Source organism: Engystomops pustulosus, chromosome 3, assembly GCF_040894005.1.
Source record: "Engystomops pustulosus chromosome 3, aEngPut4.maternal, whole genome shotgun sequence".
NCBI classification, from domain to species: Eukaryota; Metazoa; Chordata; class Amphibia; order Anura; family Leptodactylidae; genus Engystomops; species Engystomops pustulosus.
In genome coordinates, this window is record NC_092413.1 from 178,379,922 (window position 1) to 178,405,769 (window position 25,848).

The 25,848-nt window shown below is 42.5% G+C and overlaps 1 protein-coding gene across 1 annotated transcript; it reads left to right on the forward strand.

The window, feature by feature from the left end:
* Nucleotides 1-430: 430 nt before the first annotated feature.
* LOC140120637 (carboxypeptidase B-like) lies at nucleotides 431-14,472 on the forward strand. The gene is made up of 11 exons (XM_072139600.1): nucleotides 431-564; nucleotides 646-721; nucleotides 4,878-5,002; nucleotides 5,786-5,882; nucleotides 5,967-6,068; nucleotides 7,978-8,079; nucleotides 8,189-8,299; nucleotides 8,383-8,473; nucleotides 9,932-10,134; nucleotides 12,699-12,783; nucleotides 14,089-14,472. Exons 1-11 carry the CDS (start codon nucleotides 500-502, stop codon nucleotides 14,271-14,273), a joined length of 1,242 nt encoding a protein of 413 aa, XP_071995701.1. The 5' UTR covers nucleotides 431-499; the 3' UTR covers nucleotides 14,274-14,472.
* Nucleotides 14,473-25,848: the final 11,376 nt, after the last annotated feature.

Below are 25,848 nucleotides of genomic sequence, written 5' to 3' on the forward strand. Positions count from 1 at the left end.
AGACCCCGTTGAGGATGTTGCAAGTGGTTTAAGGTTTTTAAGGCAGCCATATATAACATTGTTTTACAATCCTGGACAACCCCTGTAAAGGGGGCTCCTAATAATGATCTATATTATATACAGTGCCTTCAATATGTAATTCAGCAAATCTGAAATATTATAAAGAAATATTGGATAAAACACTGCAAAATGACCATAAAAACATAAAAACTTGGTTTCAAAAATAAGTGGAACACTGATTTCAACAGAACAACATAAAGTAAAAACAGTGATGTGAACTTGGTCTTACAGAGGCTTTTGTTTCTATTTCAGTATCGTGATGTTTCCCATGCCATATGTCTGCCTTGAAAATTTTCACATGTGTACATTGTGAAGGTTCAGGGTCACAGATATATTTAAACATGTGCGAAGACATAAAAAAGACATTGAAAGACAAAGTAAACCACCTATGCTTAAGGTATAAAAGCAGCCACACGTAGACTGACTCCCCCTAAGCACCATGTGGACTGTACTCATTGTAGCAAGCATTGCATTAGCTTCTGCAGAACCTGTCACCTTTCATGGGTAAGCGTGGAACTGAAATAACAGGAAGCCCAATACACATGATCATTGGTACTAAAGAAGGTATATTTATGTTTTTTTAAGGGACAAGGTTTTCAGAGCAGTGCCACAAAATGACGAACATGTGGAACTTATCAAATCCCTAGCTTCATATACAAAGGTATGTAATATGGCCATAGCTTCAACATGTAATATGCTCTATGTGTTCCCTATGTGATAGGTGATGGTAGTAGTATGAACACTCAGGTGAAGCAAAGCTGAATTTATAAATGTGAATGGCCACCCTAACATATAATGGCACTAATTGCTTGCAGGTCTGTGTTTGTGCAAAACCAAGTCACCTAGACCCAAATATCTAAGACTCAGGGGGACATTTATTTTAATATAAGTCAGATTTGACTTGACTTGACTGTTTAGAGATGCACCAAATTCTCTGAACTCTTTGGGGCACATGTATCATACTTTTGGCTTGCTTTTTCCTTTGAAGAGGAGTGAAGGTGAGTATTTGTAGGTTTTCCTGTGTTTTCTCAGTGATTTCCTTTTAGTCTGTCCTTAGATGTCTATATAGTTTCTTGGCCACTGTGACACGCACTACAACGCTTGTGTGTGATTTTCAGTGTTTCCAGAGTTTCCTTGAGTCCACTAGATGCCCTAAAAAATAGGCCCAATTAGCTTCCAAATTTCATTTCCTTGGGTCCTCCAAAAGCCTTCAATTTGAGTTTCCATCTTCTATACCTCCAGTATTGGGTCAGAGCCAGGGTCCACTGCTGAGGAAGTCTGACACTAATGATGTTGTACAGTTTTAAATGAGAAAACTTTAACATTATCAGATTAAATAATTACTGAATAGTTTCTCTAAATACCAGACTTTAGCTTTATCTTTTAGAGTTAATCACAAATTTGCCCAAAGGCTGTTACGGAAATCACTGTGTTAGTGTAGACTTAGGGAATGCTTGTTCCCTGATCTTTCCTTGCTTAACAATCCTAATATTTAGAGTCTCCATTATGGAGACAGACTAGAAGACATCATAACTTTGGCAAGGCACTTTAATGCTATATTATTTTTATTATAATCTAATCTCTTTGTCTGGCATGTCAGTCCTGAGTGACTGAGCTACGTGAGTCATAGGTAACCAAATAGTCACCCATTAATATGTCTTACAGCATTAGTGTCTAAGATGCAATTCGCCAACATATTCAGCATCCACCAGGGACCCGATTCTATGAAACATAAAATAGTGAAATTAGAGTCGATCAATTGTATGAAAACGCTTTCACCAACTCCACCACAATAGCTAGTTCCCAAAACTCATAAAGAGTCTGGAGCAACATCAACGCTGCCAGTGACTAAGGAATTTATACGATGTTGAATACCATATTTTATGTCAGTATATCAATATCTGTGAATTCCAGGGATCTGGACCCATTTCTAACAATTGTATGATTGTGAAATGTTAAATAACGTGTCAAAAAATACAAAAGTGTTATAGGAATGATACCTTTATTGGTTTAGCAGAAAAATAGAATTCACAATCTTTTGGCGGACAGATCAGATGCGGATCCCAAACTTGTAAACTTGAGATATTATTGAATAAATAGCAACACAATTATATATTAGTCTATATAGTTATTCCAGACTTATAATGTTCTCCCTTTAGATTGGACTGTATTTTAACCATGAGCGGCTCCCTTTAAGCCTAAAGGACTACTAATGTAATAAATCTGCTGAGTTGTTCCCTTCAGGAAATGTGGAATGACATTTTTTAATTATCTCTCGGAGAGTAGGAGTCATTCATTAACTGCATGGTGACCACTGGGAAACACTAACTCCTCCAGTCTTCACTCCTTAATTTGTATCTACTGTATACACAGTTGTCTCATGATCTAGAATATGATAGTAAAGAAAAACATATAGCAACATTCCAAATCTTTCCAAAGAGACTTTCTAGAAGTATTCATACTGGACATAGTGCTATGACAGTAGGCGATTGTTTCCACCAGCCGGCAGATATAGTTTATTTGACTCTATAATTGTTAAAGGTTCAATTAACATACAAAAGCTCCATGTTTTGGAATGGAAGGCTATGACCGTGGTGGCAAATAAAATTGATAGAGTAGTTACCCTTCTTCAGCAACCAATTCCCATGTACTGAAGGTTCACAGGAATTGCTTTTGATCATGAAACATCTTTGGGAACCTCCTGGGACCATGGGACAATGCTTCTTAGAAACATCATTTCCTGTGGCATGTGGCACTTCTGGACAGATGCAGGGACAAAACCCAGAAATACTGGAGCAACACAAGAATCTGGAAATTAATTATTCCGTCATTTTTGTTCTTTTTGCAATCCCAGAATCTTGGGAAACCCCATCTCCACATGTCTGGTTACTTGGAGACCTGTAAAGGAATGTCTAATCCTCTGGCTTATCTCTTCCCCACCTGTGACCCCATTTACACTGCACAATCTGAACCCTATGTTTTTACTTTGAAAACTTTTCTTGAACTGCTCTAGTTGAATGTGCTTCCACAATCGGTTTTGTTTCCAGTAGTCTGTGTAGATTTTTGGTCTTTAAACTTTTTGAGGTTTTGTGATGAGAGTCAAGGAGGCACATTTACTAAGAACAGTGAACACTGCACTATATGCACTTTGCCTGTGTAGTATTCAGGGGGCACCAGATTCAAGATTTCTGGTACCCGTTATTCACGAATCTGGTGCCCCCTGCACAGCTCTGACACAGTGCACCACTTTTTTTTATCGAACTTTGCATGTTAAATCTGTTGCATGGTCCGAACACCTCCGGAACACCCCCATCAGTGGCAAAATTTGTGCATAGTGCAGGCATTTCTTAATTACCTGTGCAAGCAGTATGCACCAGAAAGAACGTGCAAAGTCCAACAGAATACTAGCGCACAGCAAGTCCAACAGAATACTAGCGCACAGCAAGTCCAACAGAATACTAGCGCACAGCAAGTCCAACAGAATACTAGCGCACAGCCCTGTGTCCCATAGGTTTTTTACCCCTATATAAAAACGTAGAGGTATCTGTATACTGATACTATAGCTATGACAATATTTTTTCAGCTAAAATTTACTACCTATATATTAACAAGAAGTAGGGTTATAGGAGCTGCAAACGGGGAGATGATTTAGATCTTTCTAAGAATATATTTTACATTTTTTCTTCATACAAAGTATGTTTGTGGCCATTTTTCCAGGAAGAACAAGAAGTTTCTAGACAATCCTTTAAGACACTGAATATATCCAAAGTGACTTCTTATCAAGTGTAAGACATTTTGACTGTCAGTAGAAGAATAGCCTAGGAACAAAGAGAACTGGCAGGGTTCATTGGAGAATCAGTGTGTCCAAGCAGATAAGATTAATCATATCCCAAATATAGTAAAACTTAAATATTTTACAATGTGTGTCCATTTTGAAAGTATGGAAGATAACCTTCCTCCTCCCCCTGTATAGCTAGAAGGTCAGCCTAGACTAGGTTATGTTACCTTAATGTAACTGGCATCACTATGGTACCAGGCTTGACCTATAAAAAGAAACATATATGGCACCTACACTTCCTCAGATGGACTGATTTTAATATTTGTGTAAAACCCGAACAGTAACCACAGACTGTCTGCATCATCTATGCTGGTGTCCTCCTCCCTCCATAGAGTACGACTGCGATGCGCTGATTGGGATATTATGTTTCACTCTGACACCACTACTAAGAACAGCAGTTTATGTTCGCCAATACCTTCATTGATTTGTCACTCTACTGCAGCTTTTAGCTGTTACTTAGAGACTATCCATCCACTCACATTACTCCATTGCAGTTCGGTTTGGTCTGCTACTTGCTTGTCTGCTGTAGACGCAGATTGTAGTAATGTCCTCATATCTTGGTTTTGTGTTATTCCACATATCTGTATTCTGGTACCTAACGTTCTGCCTGTATTTAGACTTTCTTTCTGACTATTTGTGCCCTCTTTGCTGTGACATGGGAGGGAACGTCTTCTTATTGTCCCTTACCATCTAGGTTTTGTGAGGCAATAGGCAGGGACAGTTGGAAAGGGGATCAGTCTCATCGTCCACTGTCTCTGTCTGTGTCTTTAGTCTGTTCAAAGAACTTGCGTTACATTTTCTGTTAACCTTAGATGTTTAGACTCTTTATATATGAGTTGCTTTAAGGGTCTCTGTTAAAAAAATGATATTTCAACATTCTTAAATGTATTGGGATGAATCTAAGTTTTGTTTATATGTGGTCTACAGTATACATGACAAAGTTGCTCTTTGTTAACATCATTCTATGCCTTTCTTATAGCTTGACTTCTGGCTTCCAGATTCAGAATTGCTTCTGGAGGTGGGAAAGGCTGCTGACTTCCGTGCTGAATATGATGTAGCATATGACATTCAAGCCCTCTTTGTCCAAAATAACTTGCCTTATGAGTAAGTACGAGCACACATGACTACATGAGTAGCTTTTGGTTAAGTTAAGGGAAGTGTTGTGCTGGGGCTGGAGTTCTGGAACAGAGTAATGTGTTAGTAGCATATGCTTGAAATATCCCTATAATGTATGCATGTCTGAAGTCTTTCCATTTCTTATACCAGTAAAGTTAAAGATCATTGTTAGGATGTATATATTTGCATGAAAGTTAAAGGAGTTGGCCACTGATAAACTTTACCAGGGTAAGTATAAGATCCTAATGGGATGATCAATATTATTCTTACCCTGATAATGTTTCTGCAACGCCCTACTGGCTTTCAGTAGATGGAAGAGGCTTTGCACTCATTACTGTATGCAACACCCGCCTTAAAAACGATTCCCATGTCAGTGGCTCTAGGGGTGTGCAAAGGATGTGTTTATCCGGCATGAAGCCAGACACAGGACGTCAAAAGAAGTCATGTGATCCAAAGCTCCTGGTGGCTGCACTGAAACTTCATGGCCTTAATCTTACCCTGCTTAAGTTTTGTATTTGTGGCTAACCCCTTTCAGATGCCTCACATTCATAAAATACCACAAAAGAAAATAGGAAAAGGGATATATTTCTAATGCCAACAAGCAGACAAAAGGGACTCCCTGTAATTGATGGAACAAGGGACTTTAAGAACCCCTGCTAGGGGGTGGTGTACACCCTATATTTTTGCACCTAGTGTTTTTTCATGAATTGGTTAAATGTATATTTCCTTGTCATGTAGGTAGTATATAATATTATATTTGTGTCTTTTTAGAATCATGATTGATGATCTGCAGGTGGCTATGGAGAGTCAACTGAATAACAACATCCGCTCCGGCCATAGCTACGAGAAGTACAATGAACTTGAGACGGTACAATTGTGAATACTCTGTTAACACATTTTATGAAAGGGGATTTTATGAGGCATAGTATATAATACAGCTTCTCCTTTACAGATTTACGCATGGTCTGCTAATATTGCCGCTCAGAATCCAGGTCTTGTCTCACGCTCACAGATTGGAACGTCATTTGAGGGTCGTCCTATCTACTTGCTGAAGGTATATAATCCATCAAAACATCATTAGTGAAGTGAAGGTCAATCTCTGAGGTGGCTACAGTCACAAACACATTTTATAGAATTGTTTACTGACCTTTACTAGAAGTTTACATCTGGGTAGAACCTTTCCAAAGCTAAACTGCGGCACACAACTTGATTAATTCCTATATAGTGCCAGGACCGAGGGGCCATCAGTAGTCCACCAGGGGCATTAGAAATACTCCAGACTAACAACTTTAGATCTTTTAGTAGTTAATCTAAGCCACAACAACCACAGAGAACAACAGCCAGTTTTACACTACAAGGCACACAAGCATATGCTCACCCCTCCCATATCCATATAGAAGCAAGCGGTTGGCGTCACAACATGTCTATATTTTTCCGTGCACGGTTGCGGTGCTGTGAGACAATGGGGCACATTTACTTACCCGGTTCCTGCATGATTCCCGATCCGGACTGCCTGACGAGGATGAACTCTGCCGCGATCCATGAAGATTGTGTGCCCGATATCTTGCATGTGTTGCTTCCCAAATCAGGTCCGCCGGAGTTCACCTACTTATGCACCTGTATGTAAGTGCTTGCGACACAATTTTTAAGTAAAATCCTGTGGTTTGTCCGAATCCGTCGGATCGTCTGCCGTCCGCCCCCCGATTTGTGTCGCATGAAAGCAATTGCGCCAAAATCCAATTGCGTGCGCCAAACACCCCTTTTAAGTCCCTGTCTCAGTGGCGCAAAACAAAATCGCCGGAAAGTCAGCCGAAAGTGCGTCCACGGGGCCCTTAGTAAATGAGCCCCAATGTGTGCTTATTACACTGTGACTGGGAACCATAGGCGTTTATGGGGACCGATATATGGCCCCAAATATCATTTCCCCACATGTTCAGTGTGCAAAGGGCCTAAAATGGTATTGAGGCTACAGTTATGGTGCCTGGGAGTTCCCTCTGATTGTCGCTCTCAGATTACATCAAGGCGCATTTAAAAGGTTAACACCCGTGATAGTTGCCAGCGATGGGATGACCTGAATTCCGAAATGGAACTTCTGACTCAAATCCAGACAGTTCACCATGGACCTGAAAATTGTTAAACCAGTGGAAAGGTGTCTCTGGGGGACTTATAACCACACTGTGGCACATTTATCATACGCTGGTGCTAGGTGTACCAGCATATAATGTTTCCACTGCCATGCGGGAATTAACAGAAGGCAAAGCTGTTCTACTGCCTGGCATAAAATTGTGCAAATAGCCTTTGCCTGAGCAAGGAGATGGTGTTAGCAGGGAATTAAACACAATTGGAATTGTGTCTATTTCAGGGGCACTTACCCTAATTTATTTGCCCCATTTTGTGGGTTCTTTGACTACTTTTAGAGAGGTTTTTGTTTTTGTCAAAAAAGTCTCAACTGGGGCCACAAAAAGGAGTACAAGAAACCATACAGAGTGGTGATACAGCCCCCATCTGTTTGGAAAGGAAATGTGTTCTCTGTTATCTATATAACTGAATTAATGAAATCTTAAGAATTACTTAATAAAGTAAACCAGTTACAGAACTAGCATTGAAGAGTGTGGGCTAGTTTCCCTTGGTCAAGTTATTATTGTTACAATTTGTTACACTGTCTGACCCTCTCCCTGCTCTTCAGCACTTGTCCAGTGTCCTGAGGAAGTGCTGAGGGAGCAGGGGGAGTGTGAGACAGTGTAACAATCTGTAAAGCGAGATCACAGAGGGGCTAGGGTGGCCCCTCAAGTTAATTTTTTTTAAAGTTGATTTTAGAAGCAATGGTGCGGGGATCTATGAGTAAGTGTCCCTGGTTTATCATGCTTGATTTTATGGTAATTTCCTTTAACCCTATAGCAAACCATCCAGATGAAAATAATCAAAAATTGTAAGAATTTTGCTTTATGACTGAATTATTTCAGGTTGGAAAGCCTGGTGCAAACAAAAATGCTGTGTTCATTGATTGTGGATTCCACGCAAGAGAATGGGTGTCTCCTGCATTCTGCCAGTGGTTTGTGAAAGAGGTACAGTATGCTAACTAAGAAACAAGACATGTACTGTGTGCGGCACTGGTTTCTGAAGAATGTTTTTCTAATTCTGTACAACACCCTCCCTGCCGTTTTTACATTTCAGGCTGTTAATTCCTATGGATCTGATGCTCAATTTACCAATCTGCTTGACAACCTGGATTTCTATGTTCTACCTGTCTTAAATGTTGATGGCTACAAGTACTCTTGGACTTCTGTAAGTTATATTTGTTGACTTAATTCCATTAAACCATTAATTAGCTAGTACTCTTTGAACTAGTAGTTAAAAATTTTTTGCAGGACCGAATGTGGAGGAAAACTCGTTCTGTCAACCAAAATACCTTCTGCACTGGTACAGACCCAAACAGAAATTTTGCAGCAAATTGGGGCAGTAAGTTGATAATATACATAATGCACTAATATTCAATTTGAATGTACAAAGTTACAAAGCGATGTTATTGTGTTGTTAGAAATAAGTACAACTTAAAGGAAACCTACCACTTGTAGTGGCAGGTTTCTGATGGAAATACCGGGCACCAGCTCAGGGTGAGCTTGTTTAAAACACTTTATAAACTTTATAGCCGGCGCAGGCAGGTACGCACTCGGCGCTTACCGTGCGCGCGGCTACATAGGAAGTGAATGAGAGCCGCGCGCATGGTAAGCGCCGAGCGCGTACCTCCCTGCGCCGGCTATAAAGTTTAAAAAGTGTTTTAAACCGCGATACCGCGGTTTAAAACACTAACGAAAATAAGCTCCGGCACCAGCTCAGCCTGAGCTGGTGCCCGGTATTTCCATCAGAAACCTGCCACTACAAGTGGTAGGTTTCCTTTAAAGAGTAGAGTAGAGCAGAGACTTACATGGAGAACTATGGAAATACTACAACTAGAATCATGATGACTTACAGGGGTTGTACCAAGTTAGCCTATTATCCCCTATCCACGGAATAGGGGGAAACAAGCTGATTGGTGAGGGTTTGTCTACTTGGATCCCCACTAAACACAGGAACCCGGATCCAAAAATCTGGGATCCTGCTCTTATTAGAGGATGGATTGGCAGGTTGATTCATTAGTAGTGGCGTTTCAGTAATTGCTGAGCACAGTGTTAGGCTTTCTCCAAGACTCAAAAATGAAATGATTGGGAGTTAGCTGAATGCAATGCTCAATTTCTGAAACTCCTGTTCTATTTAATGGGGTTGTCTGGGTTTTCAAAAAAATTATGTCTATGGGGTTATAAAAATTATAAAAATCTTATACTTACCTCTTCCAGTGCTCCCGAAGTCTCACGACATGACCCTGTCTGTCTACAAAGGCAGGTGCTCGCGTCTGACTACTGCCACGTACCTGATACTGGATCACTTTAAATGTGTATCAGGTGGGCATCAGTGGTCAGATGGGATTGCCTCTATAAACAAACAGAGGACCGGCATTAAAGGGCAGTGCCGTAGGACTATGGGAGTCCTGAAGGAGGTGAGTATTTTTATTGGTTTTTTAAATAACCCCTTCCAGTTTACCACATTCTGTTGTAGATTTTAAGGGACTATTTTTATGTGGTTTTTGGGGTACAATCTTCACAAAAAAAAACATTCCCTCGTGTCTGAAGACATGGCTATGTTTATTGAATTTGTGTGTCTTTAACCTTTCATTTTGGAAGAATCCCCCCTACACACATCATTTACTAGTCTTGTGACAGTAAGGCTTTGGAGTGTTATTTTTTTCCCTTTTATCTCCAATAAAAATGAGACATTCTGAGCTTTTGTTTAACACACATTTGTTATTCCAGAATGATACATTTTTGACATAAGTAATAAAATTAAACACATTTTGTTAAAGTGGTTTACTGTTTTTTTAAGCTAATGGAGCAACTTCAAGTCCTTGCAGTGAGGTTTATTGTGGCACCATTCCGGAATCAGAGAGTGAAACCAGAGCTCTAGGTGATTTCATCCGCAGTAATCTCTCTTCTATCAAAGCCTACCTGACCGTTCACTCCTACTCCCAGATGTTGCTCTTCCCGTACTCCTATAAGCATGCTCCAGCAAAGGATTACGATGAGCTGGTGAGTACTAGGTGATCTTGTTACAGTCTGTTTATCCTTCATACATCACAGGTATGGATGCCCCATGACTTGCACAACTTTATTGTGGATGTTTATACATTTATTTCATAGAGGCAGAGCAAGTATTCTAATTACCAGGCTCATGGTATTTTGGGTCTTTGGGACCAGACATGATTTGAACTTTTACTTTTAATAGCTTTCACTTTGTCACTTTTGGGACTAGCGGCATGATTTTGCAATTTTTTTTCTTAGGAGACATGCAGGATTCTATTTTACAGATGTTTTATTATTTGATCATTCAGCAGTCTCCAAAAACCAACGTCGAAACGATGATGCAGGCTTTAGAGATTAATATGAATACCATAGAGCTGCTACCAAGCCAAATAAATGAATGATCAAAAGTACTGATGAGCAGAGTCATCAGTATTCAGGTCCCCCATGATAGCCAAACCTAGGTCAGAAGTCTGAATTTGAAGACACGGATTCAAATGCGTGTGCTCTATCAGTAACACGCACGATCGGTGCTGGCACCATTCACAGGTGTTATCATTCACTTGCAGTGGACAAAACTCCATGGGGCACATTTACTATGTATAATGCTGGGTGCAACAGATTCATTAAGAACGTGTGCCAGAAATCATGAATCTGTCGATTCCCTGCATTGGCCCGACAGAGTTCACCAATTTTTTGCAGTGCACCTTTAACATAGGGTGTGCGCCAGACTTTGCATGTTAAATATACGTTGCTTGGTTCGACTTGGTTGCATCCTTTCGTGCTGTACCACAAAAGGGTTGCATGCGACACAATAGTGGCGCAGACACTTCTTAAATACATGTGCAAGCCACTTTGCCCACGGAATATAAAGAATAACCTGTGATTGGTGCCAGCACCGGCGGGAGAAGGGTGAACCAAACTCACAATGTTTGGTACAACCTTTAACAATGAGGTTCAGGTCTGTTTATCACTAATCAAATGCATAGCATTCATATTAACTACAGCCATAAATTATTATACTGACTGCACATTTAATATTGAGGGGATTCCTCATGCCCAGCATGACAGTCAAATTTACTCCAGGTAGGAGCTAAAATGTTCCCTTTTCAGCATAAATTTAAGTGAATTTTCTTGGTTGCAATGGGCTAACTTCTCTCTTTTAATAAATGCACCCCATATACTTTTCACAATGTCAGAAAATAAAACACGCTATACAAAGTAGCTGGAAAAAAATCTGAATTAATGGAAGAGATGGAATAAAATTCTCAATTGTTTCCTCCATCAGATTGGTGAAGTTGGGTCAGAAATCCCAAAATTCCCATATCTGAATTTAGGCATCTGTCCTCTAATATGAAGTCAGTTTGTGACTACAGTAACTGAGTGGAGACTTAAAGCCATAGATGCTCCACTGGGAGATTCTGGAAATATGCAAACACATTTTCCAAGGTGTTAAATGGAAAACAATGCCTCCTTTTGCTAGCTTGAAAGGCAGCCCCCTTAGCACCAAGTATGACCTACAAGAAGTTGAATAACATGATGTGGGGTTAAGCCAATTAAGACTTCTTATAAGCCATGTTTGGTGTTAAGGGGGCTGCCTTTCAATGTAGCAAAAGGAGGCATTGTTTTCTATTTCCCAACTCTGAAAATGTATTTGCATATTCCCCATCATATTCAAAGGTAAGCAGCTTTTAATTACTGCAGAAGGGTGGGACTCTTAAAGGGAACCTGTCAGGGCGACTTTGTATACTGAACCACCCATAGGTCCTTCAAAAAGGTTGATTTGGGACTCTAAACCACAGATCCATAAGAACCTGTAGTTGGTTTAGGGTCCCATATTGGCCTAATAGGTCTTCTTTAAACATCTAAATATAAGGACATCCCCCATAGCATTTGAGAACTTACTGTCCTAATATATTCATTTGTATTTCACAGTCAACAGTCATGCCGCTGCTAAGAACTTACATAAGTTATACATTAGACAATTCTCACAGCGCATTGTGTTTAGCTTTGCAAGATCAAAACTGCTGCTAAATTAGGCTACGAGAATAGAGCTGATACTGAAAAAGCAGACAGGATTCATAGGTTCCTAAATAACAGGCAGCAGTTTCCGACCCTGATAAGAGGCACATAAAGAATAAAAGGACAGTATCATACATGTCACAATTAATTGTAAAAATAAACGGAAGTAATTCACAGTTCAAATGAACACATATAGAAATACAAATACTATCGTCAGGCTTGTATAATGTCAAATCAATGTGAGACAATAAGTAGCTCATTCTCATTAATTTATATGGATAATGAGATTACATATGGAATTAATCAGTCACCCAGACTGTAATGAGCTGCCGTCAGCACCACAACATCCTGCTGTCCCTATAGATGGAAAAGTGATGAAAATGCGCAGTTGAATATGTGATTCATGATCATTTTCATGGCACATAACATAACCCATATTGACACTAGAAAAGATTAAAAGGTGAAGATAAATATTATAATGTAACAAGTCATTTTGGCTTTGACAATTATTAAAATGAATGACTTCATTAATATAATTTCTCTATTTCCAGATGTCTCTCGCAGAAGGAGCAGTTAATGCATTATCGTCATTGTATGGCACAGTTTACACGTATGGACCTGGAGGCAAAACAATCTGTGAGTGTGTTTTTCCTGTCTGCTTGAATCTTATATGTTGTCATCAGAAGTAAATTTGGCACTTCTATGTCCCAATACAAATTTATGTCTAGGAGCCCCTACTACTGCACAGCCACAATATGAATAATAGAACAGGGATTCTAACTGTATCAGTGTCTTTTGGATGCTGATACAATATAAAGCATAGGGGTAAGCATCATACCTTACATTGACTTTCCAGACTGATTGGGGCCATGGGCAACTAAGAACATTCTTACTCTTAGACTGCTTGATAAATATGCCCCAATATTGTATCTACACAACTATTCTAGGAAGTAATTGCTTGGGTTGCATTATGGATATATCCAACCCTGATTGTCAAACTTGCCTCTCTTGGAATTTTCAGGAGGATCCTGTGGAAAATGTCCTAGGCGCAGTGGAAAACTCGCTAGGCTATTTTTGATATGGCTTGGGTATATTATATTGGAAGCCAATTATTCTAAAAGACAACTACTGAATGTTGGCAAATCTGTAACACCGACTAGTTAAATTATATGTGATATCTGTTTAGCTACAGAGCCAAGTAAAGGAACCTGTGGCCACTATGACTACGAAAAGTTCATACCTCTCTCCTCATTCCTTCTCCTGCTCAAATACTTCTTTGGCCTCTGATCACACAGACACCTCACTATCTCATCACCCAATGAGCCTTTTCTGATTGAGTAACCTACCATGTGAAAAGTTCTAATAGACCTGATGATGCGTCCAGTCTAGTGACCCGAAACGTGTTGTCTTGTATGATTTTATATATTTTTTATTTTAATAAAGTGGCATCTTATACAAATTTTCTTTGTATGCCGCATGTAACTATTAATTGAATTGGGTTGCGCTGGATTTGACGTCCAACTTTTCTAAAACCCGAAAGGAGCAAGGATCCCTCTTTTTTCCCACGGGTCACCAGATACATGTGATAAGTTGATGTGTAGTATCCATGAGGTAAGGAACATATAACCATGTAATGACATTGAGGAGCAAGAAGAAGACGGAAGAGTCCTTCTGGGGTTAAACCATTTGCAACTATGAATCACAATGGATTCTACCATTAACCCCTTCATAACACTTATCCACCACGATTATTATAATTCATTTATTCACTACCATAGACCTTGATGATAACCAATACGCTTTCTGTAAAATTTGAAAGTCTTCAGTCCAATTCTTGTTTCCTAACAGACTCCACCTCCCCTTTGTATTTGCTTCACTCCCAGTTCTGCAAAGTTTTCAGTGAGTTATATTTTACTTGTCTTTATACTCTCTTTCCCACAGATCTATCATCTGGAGGTTCTGATGACTGGGCTTATGATACGGGTATTAAATATTCCTTCACATTTGAGTTGCGTGACACAGGAAAATATGGCTTTGTGCTGCCTGAGTCTGAGATCAAGGAGACCTGTGAAGAAACAATGCTGGCTGTCAAATACATTTCCAATCACGTCCTGAATAACGCTTAATGATTTACCTCAAATATGACAATTTCATCTTAAAAGAATGTGAAATAAAAACTACAAATAATAATTCATACTGGCTTTGAAGGTTTGGAGCCAAAACAAGTAGGAAATAAAAATGGAAGGTCAATGTATAGAAAAGACGTATACGCTCTCCTTCTTGCTGGATCCATTCTTGCTTTGGCTCAAGAAACTGTATTAAAAGCAAAAGCATAAAAAAGCTCCATGTGTCCATGTTTATACTTCAACCAAAAAAAAAAACAGTCCACTACTGTCTTCAACGGGATGGCCCCTATATTACTTCAATTAATACTTGGATACATGTCTCCAGCTCACAAAGTGTATAACTAAAATATATATTTTATTAATTTATCTAATTGTAACATATACTTTATTAAAAAATAGTCCAAGTCACGAGTAGGGTAAGCCCATACCAGCAAGATCACAGATAACAAAAACCAGGACACTTAATAGTTACAGATGCTAAAAATTACAGCTCTATGAATACATTAATATCCTGATTAGCCGTCTACTTGCTGAACTCCTTAAATGTATTATAGACAAATTCTAAAATTCAAAGTCTTAAAAGTTTTATTCAGCTCAGGTTCCCCTCGTACCGAAGCACGTTTTGCATCTGCTTCTTCAGGAGGCGGGATATTTAGGACTTTTAAACACTGGTCTATAAGGAGTTGCTTGTCGATTAATGTCCCAAATTTACCTAAAAATTAATTCAATACTAGAGAATGTAAAACCTCACTGCTAGCGATTACAATAGACTTTTATGGTCTTGCTCTTCTTTGTTTCGCAGAACATATGAAATCATACACTCAGAATGAAAACATTCCAATAATTTCCCTTCTGACTCAAAATTATTTAATTAATTTTACACTTTAAAGAAGAACTTTCTGCATATTTTAGGAAATGCTTTCTGAAAATTTTGAGCTAAGATGTACTTTCTCTGGGAATCTATAAATAAACTGACAACAGGGTGTTAATCCCCAGGGGATTGGACAGTGTCAGAATGTGTAAGGATATGTCCCATTAACACGGAGAAGAAAAACACCAAGTTTTCAACGTTCTTAAACATTTCTAAGAGAGATGCTGAGTCACAAAAGCAGAAACCTCTTTAAAAGGGAATATCCAACTTTCCTAGCATCAGCTTTAGTACATAATGAAATCATTTTATTACCCATTAAACAAAATTCTGTCAGATTTGTTCTTCTCAATTTGAATTGTGCGGTTCAATTTATCATTCTCATATCAATTTTTGGATTGAGGTCAGAGCTACATTGCAAATTTTTGTAGCGCTATTGAATTATTTTAACTTTAATGCTGCACCTGCCTGAGCACCCAAGTCCATATGAATGATCTGAGTTTGATGCAATTTTGTGGACCACGGGGGTAACATAGTAGTTAAAATCAATTTCTACTCTCAAAAACAAATATAGATCTGGCAATCAAATGTTTATATATAGAGATGAGCGAACATACGAGTATTTCGCCCGCTCGAGAAAATGGCAGCTCCCGCCGTTTTGCTTTTTGGCGGCCAGAAACAGAGCCAATCACAAGCCAGGAGACTCTACACTCCACCCAGCATGACGTGGTACCCTTACACGTAGATAGCAGTGGTTGGCTGGCCAGATCAGGTGACCCTGGGATAGACTAGCCACTGCCCGCGCTGCTCGGATCATTCTCTGTCTGGATGCCGCTAGGGAGAGAGCTGCTGCTGGTCAGGGAAAGCGTTAGGCTGTTCTATTAGCTTACTGTTAGGCAGGAGTGATTCTACAACAACCCAACAGCCCTTCTTAGGGCTACAATAACGTTATACTTTTTTTTTTTATTTGCTTGTGGCTTGGCTTGCTGGCACTAGTAGTGCAGCTAGTACCATATTGTGAGGAATTAGCAGGGGGACTTGCTACCGTTGTGTTTAGCTCTTAGTGACACACATATCCACCTCAAACACCAAAGTGGGACAATTTATTAGGGGTTTGATTTCAATTAGGCACAGTCTGCCAGTTTCTTTTTATTTTACGTTTATTTTTTTAATAACTCAGTGTCATCTCATCTTGCATAGTAGTGTGCTTTCATACTTGGCTAGAAAATAGCCATAGGAGAATCCAAACGTCTTACTTACGCCTACAGTAGCGTTATATATATTTGATTTCTGGTTGATCTGCTGGTGGCTGTAGTTGCTGCAGTGCATCTACTAGGAAATTGTGAGCAATTTGTAGTGAGACTTGCGACCACTGTGTTTTGCGCTTAGTGACGCACATATCCATCGCAAAGACCGAAGTGGGAAAATTTATTAGGGCCCGGGGTTGTATTTCAATTAGGCACAGTCTGCCATTTCCTTTTTTATTTTACGTTTATTTTTTTCATAACTCAGCGTCATCTCATCTGGCATAGTAGTGTGCTTTAATACTTGGCTAGAAAATAGCCATAGGAGAATCCAAACGTCTTACTTACGCCTACAGTAGCGTTATATATATTTGATTTCTGGTTGATCTGCTGGTGGCTGTAGTTGCTGCAGTGCATCTACTAGGAAATTGTGAGCAATTTGTAGTGAGACTTGCGACCACTGTGTTTTGCGCTTAGTGACGCACATATCCATCGCAAAGACCGAAGTGGGAAAATTTATTAGGGCCCAGGGTTGTATTTCAATTAGGCACAGTCTGCCATTTCCTTTTTTATTTTACGTTTATTTTTTTCATAACTCAGCATCATCTCATCTTGCATAGTAGTGTGCTTTCATACTTGGCTAGAAAATAGCCATAGGAGAATCCAAACGTCTTACTTACGCCTACAGTAGCGTTATATATATTTGATTTCTGGTTGATCTGCTGGTGGCTGTAGTTGCTGCAGTGCATCTACTAGGAAATTGTGAGCAATTTGTAGTGAGACTTGCGACCACTGTGTTTTGCGCTTAGTGACGCACATATCTATCGCAAAGACCGAAGTGGGAAAATTTATTAGGGCCCGGGGTTGTATTTCAATTAGGCACAGTCTGCCATTTCCTTTTTTATTTTACGTTTATTTTTTTCATAACTCAGCGTCATCTCATCTGGCATAGTAGTGTGCTTTAATACTTGGCTAGAAAATAGCCATAGGAGAATCCAAACGTCTTACTTACGCCTACAGTAGCGTTATATATATTTGATTTCTGGTTGATCTGCTGGTGGCTGTAGTTGCTGCAGTGCATCTACTAGGAAATTGTGAGCAATTTGTAGTGAGACTTGCGACCACTGTGTTTTGCGCTTAGTGACGCACTTATCCATCGCAAAGACCGAAGTGGGAAAATTTATTAGCGCCCAGGGTTGTATTTCAATTAGGCACAGTCTGCCATTTCCTTTTTTATTTTACGTTTATTTTTTTCATAACTCAGCGTCATCTCATCTGGCATAGTAGTGTGCTTTAATACTTGGCTAGAAAATAGCCATAGGAGAATCCAAACGTCTTACTTACGCCTACAGTAGCGTTATATATATTTGATTTCTGGTTGATCTGCTGGTGGCTGTAGTTGCTGCAGTGCATCTACTAGCAAATTGTGAGCAATTTGTAGTGAGACTTGCGACCACTGTGTTTTGCGCTTAGTGACGCACATATCCATCGCAAAGACCGAAGTGGGAAAATTTATTAGGGCCCAGGGTTGTATTTCAATTAGGCACAGTCTGCCATTTCCTTTTGTATTTTACGTTTATTTTTTTCATAACTCAGCGTCATCTCATCTGGCATAGTAGTGTGCTTTCATACTTGGCTAGAAAATAGCCATAGCAATGGGATAGCATCGTTTGGTTTTAAAAACTAAAAAACACACACAAAAAAAAAAACACAAAAAAAAGTTAAAAAAAAAATTAAAGTTATAACTCTCATTTTCAAAATGTTTAACCCGAGGGCTCGGGGTAGAGGATGAGGGCGGGGACGTGGGCGTCCAACTACTGCAGGGGTCAGAGGCCGTGGTCCTGGGCGGGGTGAGACACCACCTGCTTATGAGGGAGCAGGGGAACGCCGCAGAGCTACACTCCTTAGGTTCATGTCTGAAGTTACTGGGACTCGTGGTAGAGCACTGTTGAGGCCAGAACAGTGCGAACAGGTGATGTCGTGGATTGCCGACAATGCTTCGAGCAATTTGTCCACCAGTCAGTCTTCCACGCAGTCCACCCATGTCACCGAAATCGTCACTCCTCCAGCTCCTGCACCTCAGCCTCCTCCCCCCCAGTCTGCCCCCTCCCAGCAAAATTTGCCATTTGAACCGGCATACTCTGAGGAACTGTTTTCTGGACCCTTCCCACAGTCACAAACCACTTGTCCGGTTGCTAATGAGCAATTTTCCGATGCCCAGGTTTTCCACCAGTCGCAGTCTGTGGGTGATGATGACCTTGTTGACGTACTGGAAGAAGTGTGTAAAGAGGTGTCCGACGATGAGGAGACACGGTTGTCAGACAGTGGGGAAGTTGTTGTCAGGGCAGGAAGTCCGAGGGGGGAGCAGACTGAGGGATCGGAGGATGATGAGGTGACAGACCCAAGCTGGGTTGAGAGGCCGGGTGAACACAGTGCTTCTGAGACGGAGGAGAGTCCTCGACCAGAACAGGTTGGAAGAGGCAGTGGTGGGGCCAGACGGAGAGGCAGGGCCAGAGCTGGTGCATCAGCGCCAAATGTGTCAACTAGTGAAGCTCCCGTGGCGAGGGCTCCTGCGGCGAGGGCTAGATTTTCAGAAGTCTGGAGGTTCTTTAAGGAAACACCGGATGACCAACGGACTGTGGTGTGCCACATTTGCCAAACCAGGATCAGCAGGGGTTCCACCACTACTAGCTTAACTACCACCAGTATGCGCAGGCATATGAATGCTAAACACCCCACTCAGTGGCAACAAGCGCGTTCACCTCCGGCCGTGCACACCACTGCTCCTTCCCCTGTGTCAGCTGATAGTCAGCCCCCTACCCAGGACCCTGGCACAAAAACCCCATCGTCGCCTCCACGATCCTCCACAGCATCCACCAGCGTTCAGCTCTCCATACCCCAGACGCTGGAGCGGAAACGCAAATATAGTGCAACCCACCCGCACGCCCAAGCCCTTAATGTGCACATCTCCAGATTGCTAAGCCTGGAGATGCTGCCCTATAGGCTAGTAGAGACCGAGGCCTTTCGCAGCCTCATGGCGGCGGCCGCCCCTCGGTGTTCGGTCCCCAGCCGCCACTACTTTTCCCGATGTGCCGTCCCAGCCCTGCACCAGCACGTGTCAGACAACATAATCCGTGCCCTGACCAACGCCGTTTCTGACAAGGTCCACCTGACCACGGACAGGTGGACGAGTGCTGCCGGGCAGGGCCACTATATATCGCTGACGGCACATTGGGTTAACTTGGTGGAGGCTGGGACCGAGTCTGACCCTGCGGCTGGTCATATACTGCCGACGCCGAGGATTGCGGGGCCTACCTCGGTCCAGGTGTTTCAGGCCTACTATGCCTCCTCCTCCTCCCACCCCTCCTCCACCTCCTCCTCCGAACGACCATCCGTGGGCATGGCGCCATCAGTTGGTAGCTCTAGGCACAGCAGCAGTGCCGTCGCTAAGCGACAGCAGGCGGTGCTGAAACTGCTGAGCCTAGGCGATAAAAGGCACACCGCCCAAGAACTATTACAGGGCATCACGGCGCAGACTGATCTGTGGCTGGCACCGCTGAACCTGAAGCCAGGCATGGTTGTGTGTGACAACGGCCGTAACCTGGTGGCGGCTCTGCAACTCGGCAGACTGACACATGTGCCATGCCTGGCCCATGTGTTAAATCTGATAGTTCAGCGTTTCCTCAAGACATACCCCAATCTGTCTGATTTGCTCACGAAGGTGCGCCGCATCTGTGCGCATTTCAGGAAGTCCAGCACAGATGCTGCCACTCTCAGGGCAGCGCAGCGCCGCCTCCAACTGCCCGCTCACCGACTGTTGTGCGACGTGCCCACGAGGTGGAATTCAACACTGACCATGTTATCCAGAGTTTACCAGCAGCGCCGAGCGATTGTAGACTGCCAGATGTCAACTTCCACCAGAACTGGTAGTCAGGTCAGTCAGCTTCCTCAAGTCTACAATGAGGAGTGGACGTGGATGTCTGATATCTGTCAGGTGCTGAGTAACTTTGAGGAGTCAACACAGATGGTCAGTGGCGATGCCGCCATCATCAGCCTCACCATCCCGCTGCTTGGCCTGTTGAAAAACTCTCTGGTCAGCATGAAGTCGGAAGCTTTGCGCTCCTCACAAGAGACGGGGGAAGAAGATTCCCTTGTTGATAGCCAAAGCACCCTTAGGTCTGTTTCTCAGCGCATATCGGAGGAGGTGGAGGAGGATGAGGAGGAAGAGGAGGAGAATGTTGGCGAGACACAAGAGGGGACCATTGTTGAGTCCTTCACTGTTGAGCGTGTATGGGCAGAAGAAGAGGAGTTGGAGGAGTTGGAGGAGGAGGAAATGGACAGTCAGGCCAGTGAGGGGAGTGAATTCTTACGCGTTGGTACTCTGGCGCATATGGCAGATTTCATGCTAGGCTGCCTATGCCGTGACCCTCGCGTTCAAAGAATTTATTCCAGCACCGATTACTGGGTGTTCACTCTCCTGGACCCACGGTACAAGCAAAATCTTTCCACTCTCATCCCTGGAGAGGAAAGGAGTGTGAGAATGCATGAATACCAGCAGGCCCTGGTGCACAAGCTGAAACAGTATTTCCCTTCTGACAGCGCTAGCGGCAGAGTGCGTAGTTCTGCGGGACAAGTAGCGAGGGAGAGTAGGCGAGCAGGCAGCTTGTCCAGCACTGGCAAGGGTACGCTTTACAAGGCTTTTGCCAGCTTTATGTCACCCCAGCAAGACACTGTCACCTGTCCCCAGTCTCGGCAGAGTAGGGCTGATCTTTACAGAAAGATGGTGAGGGAGTACGTAGCTGACCATACCATCGTCCTAAATGATCACACAGCTCCCTACAACTACTGGGTTTCAAAGCTGGACATGTGGCACGAACTGGCGCTGTACGCCTTGGAGGTTCTTGCCTGCCCTGCCGCTAGCGTCTTGTCCGAGCGGGTTTTCAGTGCAGCTGGTGGCATCATCACCGATAAGCGTACACGCCTGTCGACTGACAGCGCTGACAGGCTGACGCTTATCAAGATGAATAAAGCCTGGATTTCTCCTAATTTCCAATCTCCACCAGGTGAAGGAAGCTCAACCTGAATAATTTATCCACTCCTCCTCCTCCTCATTTTCCTCCTTCTCCTCCTCTTTGTACAGTAAAGCAGAGGAAACTGGCTATTTTTTGACAGGGCCCACTGGCTCTAGCTATAGTACTTTATGCATTTAATTTTTATGGAGGGCCACCGACCCGGTCCTCTGTTTTAAACAATTTTTGGGAGTGCCACATACAGGCACTCAATCTATTCCATTTTTCTGGAGGGCCACCTACCTGCTCCTCTGGTTTGAAAACTTTTTTGGACTGCCACATACAGGCACTCAATCTATTCCATTTTTATGGAGGGCCACCTACCTGCTCCTCTGGTTTGAAAACTTTTTTGGACTGCCACATACAGGCACTCAATCTATTCCATTTTTATGGAGGGCCACCTACCTCCTCCTCTGGTTTGAAAACTTTTTTGGACTGCCACATACAGGCACTCAATCTATTCCATTTTTATGGAGGGCCACCTACCTGCTCCACTGGTTTGAAAACTTTTTTGGACTGCCACATACAGGCACTCAATCTATTCCATTTTTATGGAGGGCCACCTACCTCCTCCTCTGGTTTGAAAACTTTTTTGGACTGCCACATACAGGCACTCAATCTATTCCATTTTTATGGAGGGCCACCTACCTGCTCCTCTGGTTTGAAAACTTTTTTGGACTGCCACATACAGGCACTATCCAAATTGAATTGTCTCCATAGCAGCCTCCACACGTTGTCTCCATTGCTACCTCCAAAAGTCGTCCATATAGCTGCCTCCATACATCGTCCCTTTATCAAACGAGGTGTGTCAGGCCGAAATTTGGGTTGTTTTCATGGATTCCACATCAAAGTTGTTAACTTTGTCGCCACCCTGCTGTGTTATCCACAAAATACACTGGCAAACTTTCACCATTTACGGATGTTATTTCAGCGCTTCTTGCGCATCTGTTTACATTCCCCTCACCCGCCATATCCTAAACTTATAAGAACGCTACTACACTTGATCTTATACAAAAGGTTCTTAGAAGTGCTGTTTGGGGAGTAGCCTAGAGACAGGGGCTTGGATTGGCTAAAGCTCGCCTGGCAGCGGAGCGCCAGCTCCATGCCAAGATCCAACTAACATAGTTTTAACTGCAGCACCTTTAATCTACTACTAGTTCACTGCCTCCATACATGGTCCCCTTATCAAACGAGCTGTGTCAGGCAGAATTTTGGATTGTTTTCATGGCTTCCATGTTAACTTTGTCGCCACCCTGCTGTGTAATCCTCAAAATATACTGGCAAACTTTTACCATTTACGGATATTATTTCAGCGCTTCTTGCGCATCTGTTTACATTCCCCTCACCCGCCATATTCCCAACTTATAAGAGCGCTACTACACTTAACTTGGTGCAGGCTGGGACCGAGTCTGACCCTGGGGCTAGTCATATACTGCCGACGCAGAGGATTGCGGGGCCTACCTCGGTCCAGGTGTTTCAGGCCTACTATGCCTCCTCCTCCTCCCACCCCTCCTCCACCTCCTCCTCCTCCAAATTACCATCCGTGGGCATGGCGCCATCAGTCGGTAGCTCTAGGCACAGCAGCAATGCCGTCGCTAAGCGACAGCAGGCGATGCTCAAACTGCTGAGCCTAGGTGATAAAAGGCACACCGCCCAAAAGCTATTACAGGGCATTCCACATCAAACTTGTTAACTTTGTCGCCACCGTGCTGTGTAAGCCACAAAATATACTGGCAAACTTTTTTCATTTACGGATATTATTTCAGCGCTTCTTGCGCATCTGTTTACATTCCCCTCACCCGCCATATCCCAAACTTATAAGAACGCTACTACACTTGATCTTATACAAAAGGTTCTTAGAAGTGCTGTTTGGGGAGTAGCCTAGAGACAGGGGCTTGGATTGGCGAAAGCTCGCCTGGCAGCGGAGCGCCAGCTCCATGCCAAGATCCAACTAACATAGTTTTAACTGCAGCACCTTTAATCTACTACTAGTTCACTGCCTCCATACATGGTCCCCTTATCAAACGAGCTGTGTCAGGCAGAATTTTGGGTTGTTTTCATGGCTTCCACATCAAACTTGTTAACTTTGTCGCCACCCTGCTGTGTAATCCACAAAATATACTGGCAAACTTTTATCATGTACCGATATTATTTGAGCGCTTCTTGCTCACCTCCTTTGGTTCCTCTCTGCCACCCATTGGTTGGAAGCCTGAGTCCATTTAGGGTATGTCGCCATGCCACTCTCTAGCCTGCCGCTGCTGCCGCTGCCTCTGCATGCCGTCCCCTATAGTGTCAGGGTCAATTATTGGATGTTTTAGATGCTATCTAGCTTCATTCTGTCACTCTGTCATGGCCATGCTGTTGCCCATAATTTTGGCATAATGGTGCGATTAAGCAGCCTCAGAGGCATCCATGCATGCTGCCCCTGCTGTTTCCTGTCCATTTCCGTGGTGTTTCCATCCTTTTCTGAGGTTCCCAGGTGTTTGGCCAAGCTTCCCTGTGCAGAGCCTTGGTCCCCTTGAAAAATGCTCGAGTCTCCCATTGACTTCAATGGGGCTCGTTACTCGAAACGAGCACTCGAGCATCGGGAAAAGTTTGTCTCGAATAACGAGTACCCGAGCATTTTAGTGCTCGCTCATCTCTATTTATATACATTTAGTATATATCAGTCTTTAAATGGGTTATACCAAGATTGCATATTATCTCCTACCAACAAGGACTGCTGGGACTCCGGAGAACTGGGGCCCTGTTCTAATTTATGGCTGGACCGTCAAGGCTAGCACATTGCTTGGCAATCTCCAGCACTTCCTTTCACTGCCTAAGATATCCTCCTACTACTGAATGGTGTGGCCTATGTAATGCTTCACCCATTAGTGAGAACAAGACCCCGGTTCTCCATATTGTTGCGGGTTCCATTCTTGTGATTGTTGGTGGCCCAGCAGTCAGACCCTCATCGATCAGCTTGCTATCCTCTATCCTGTGGACAGGGGATAACTTGCAAACTTAATGCAACCCTTTTAAAGGACACTCCCCTGATGAAGTCACCTCGAGTGACGGAACGCGTGGGGTGGTAATGCCTATACCCTGATTTGCTGTGTTGTGAGCTCAGATTTAGTAGCCATGATTGTTTTCTGATTTTTGATGTTTGTACTTTTACAGTATCTATTCTATCCTGGTTACTTTGATTTATGTTGCATTGTCTGTGATATGTACCAACTGCATATATATTGTTTACTGGTTTAATATGTGAGAACCTTTCTTGAGCTCACACTGTTTCTATCTGTGCAATCAGAGGTTGAGTGTTGGTGACTTTACTTCATTCACCACACCGAGTTTCGAGTGTCTTAGTACACTTTTTAAGTGATTTTATATTGTGTGTCTGGTCTTTTTTGTAACTAATAAAGATTATTTCTAATTTACCGTTGGGTTATTATGGCACATCTTCTTTTTCTGGGACATTATGAGTTGTTAACAGTGTCCATAGACCCACTTTTTTGATATTTTGCTGTGCAGGATCCCTTATTTGCTCAGATACCTTTTAAAGGACATCTACCATCAGTTTAGTGATGGTAGATGTGTCCTAGTAAAAAGTTCCTGAGGACTTCTTTTATTATACAGGTGGTCCCCTACTTAAGGACTCCCGACTTACAGACAACCCGTAGTTACAGACGGACCCCTCTGCCCACTGTCACCTTTGGTGAAGTTCTCTGGATGCTTTATTATAGTCCCAGGCTGCAATGATAAGCTGTAAGGTGTATGTAAGGAAGTTTTAATGATAATTTTTGGTCCCATTACAGCAAAAATTTTGAAACTGCAATTGTCACTGGGGCAAAAAAAAAAAATTGTCTGGAACTACAATTATAAAATATACAGTTTCGACTTACATACAAATTCAACTTAAGAACAAACCTACGGACCCTATCTTGTAGGTGACCCGGGGACTGTCTGTAACTCTATTTCCACAGAGATATAGAGGCAGATTTACTTACCCGGTTCCGTCGCTACCCCACGGTGCGTTGTCCGCCGCAGTTCACCTTCTTCTTCCTGGTGCATGTGAGTGCTTGATCTTGTGACACAAATCCTTTTTTAAATTCCGCGGTTTGTCCGAATCCGTCAGGTTGTCGCACGGCCACGCCCCCCGATTTCTGTCGTGTGCAAGCTGGCGCCGATGCAACACAATCCGATCGCGTGCGCCAAAATCCCGGGCCAATTCGACTTATAACGTAAATTGTCGGAAAAACCCACCAAAAATGCGTCCGACTGACCCTTAGTAAATGAGCCCCATACAGTTATAAAATTTATGCAAATTACCCTGGGGCGCTCAGGCTATGTCACCCAATTACCTCAGGGAGCCTAGGATGTTAATGTATGCACAGCCCCCATAACGCTATCAG

Coding starts and splice junctions, on each gene's coding strand:
- LOC140120637 (XM_072139600.1), top strand. CDS start 500: ATGTGGACTGTACTCATTGTAGCAAGCATTGCATTAGCTTCTGCAGAA. Junction 722..4,877: donor CCCTAGCTTCATATACAAAG/GTATGTAATATG, acceptor CCTTTCTTATAG/CTTGACTTCTGGCTTCCAGA. Junction 10,135..12,698: donor CAAAGGATTACGATGAGCTG/GTGAGTACTAGG, acceptor CTCTATTTCCAG/ATGTCTCTCGCAGAAGGAGC.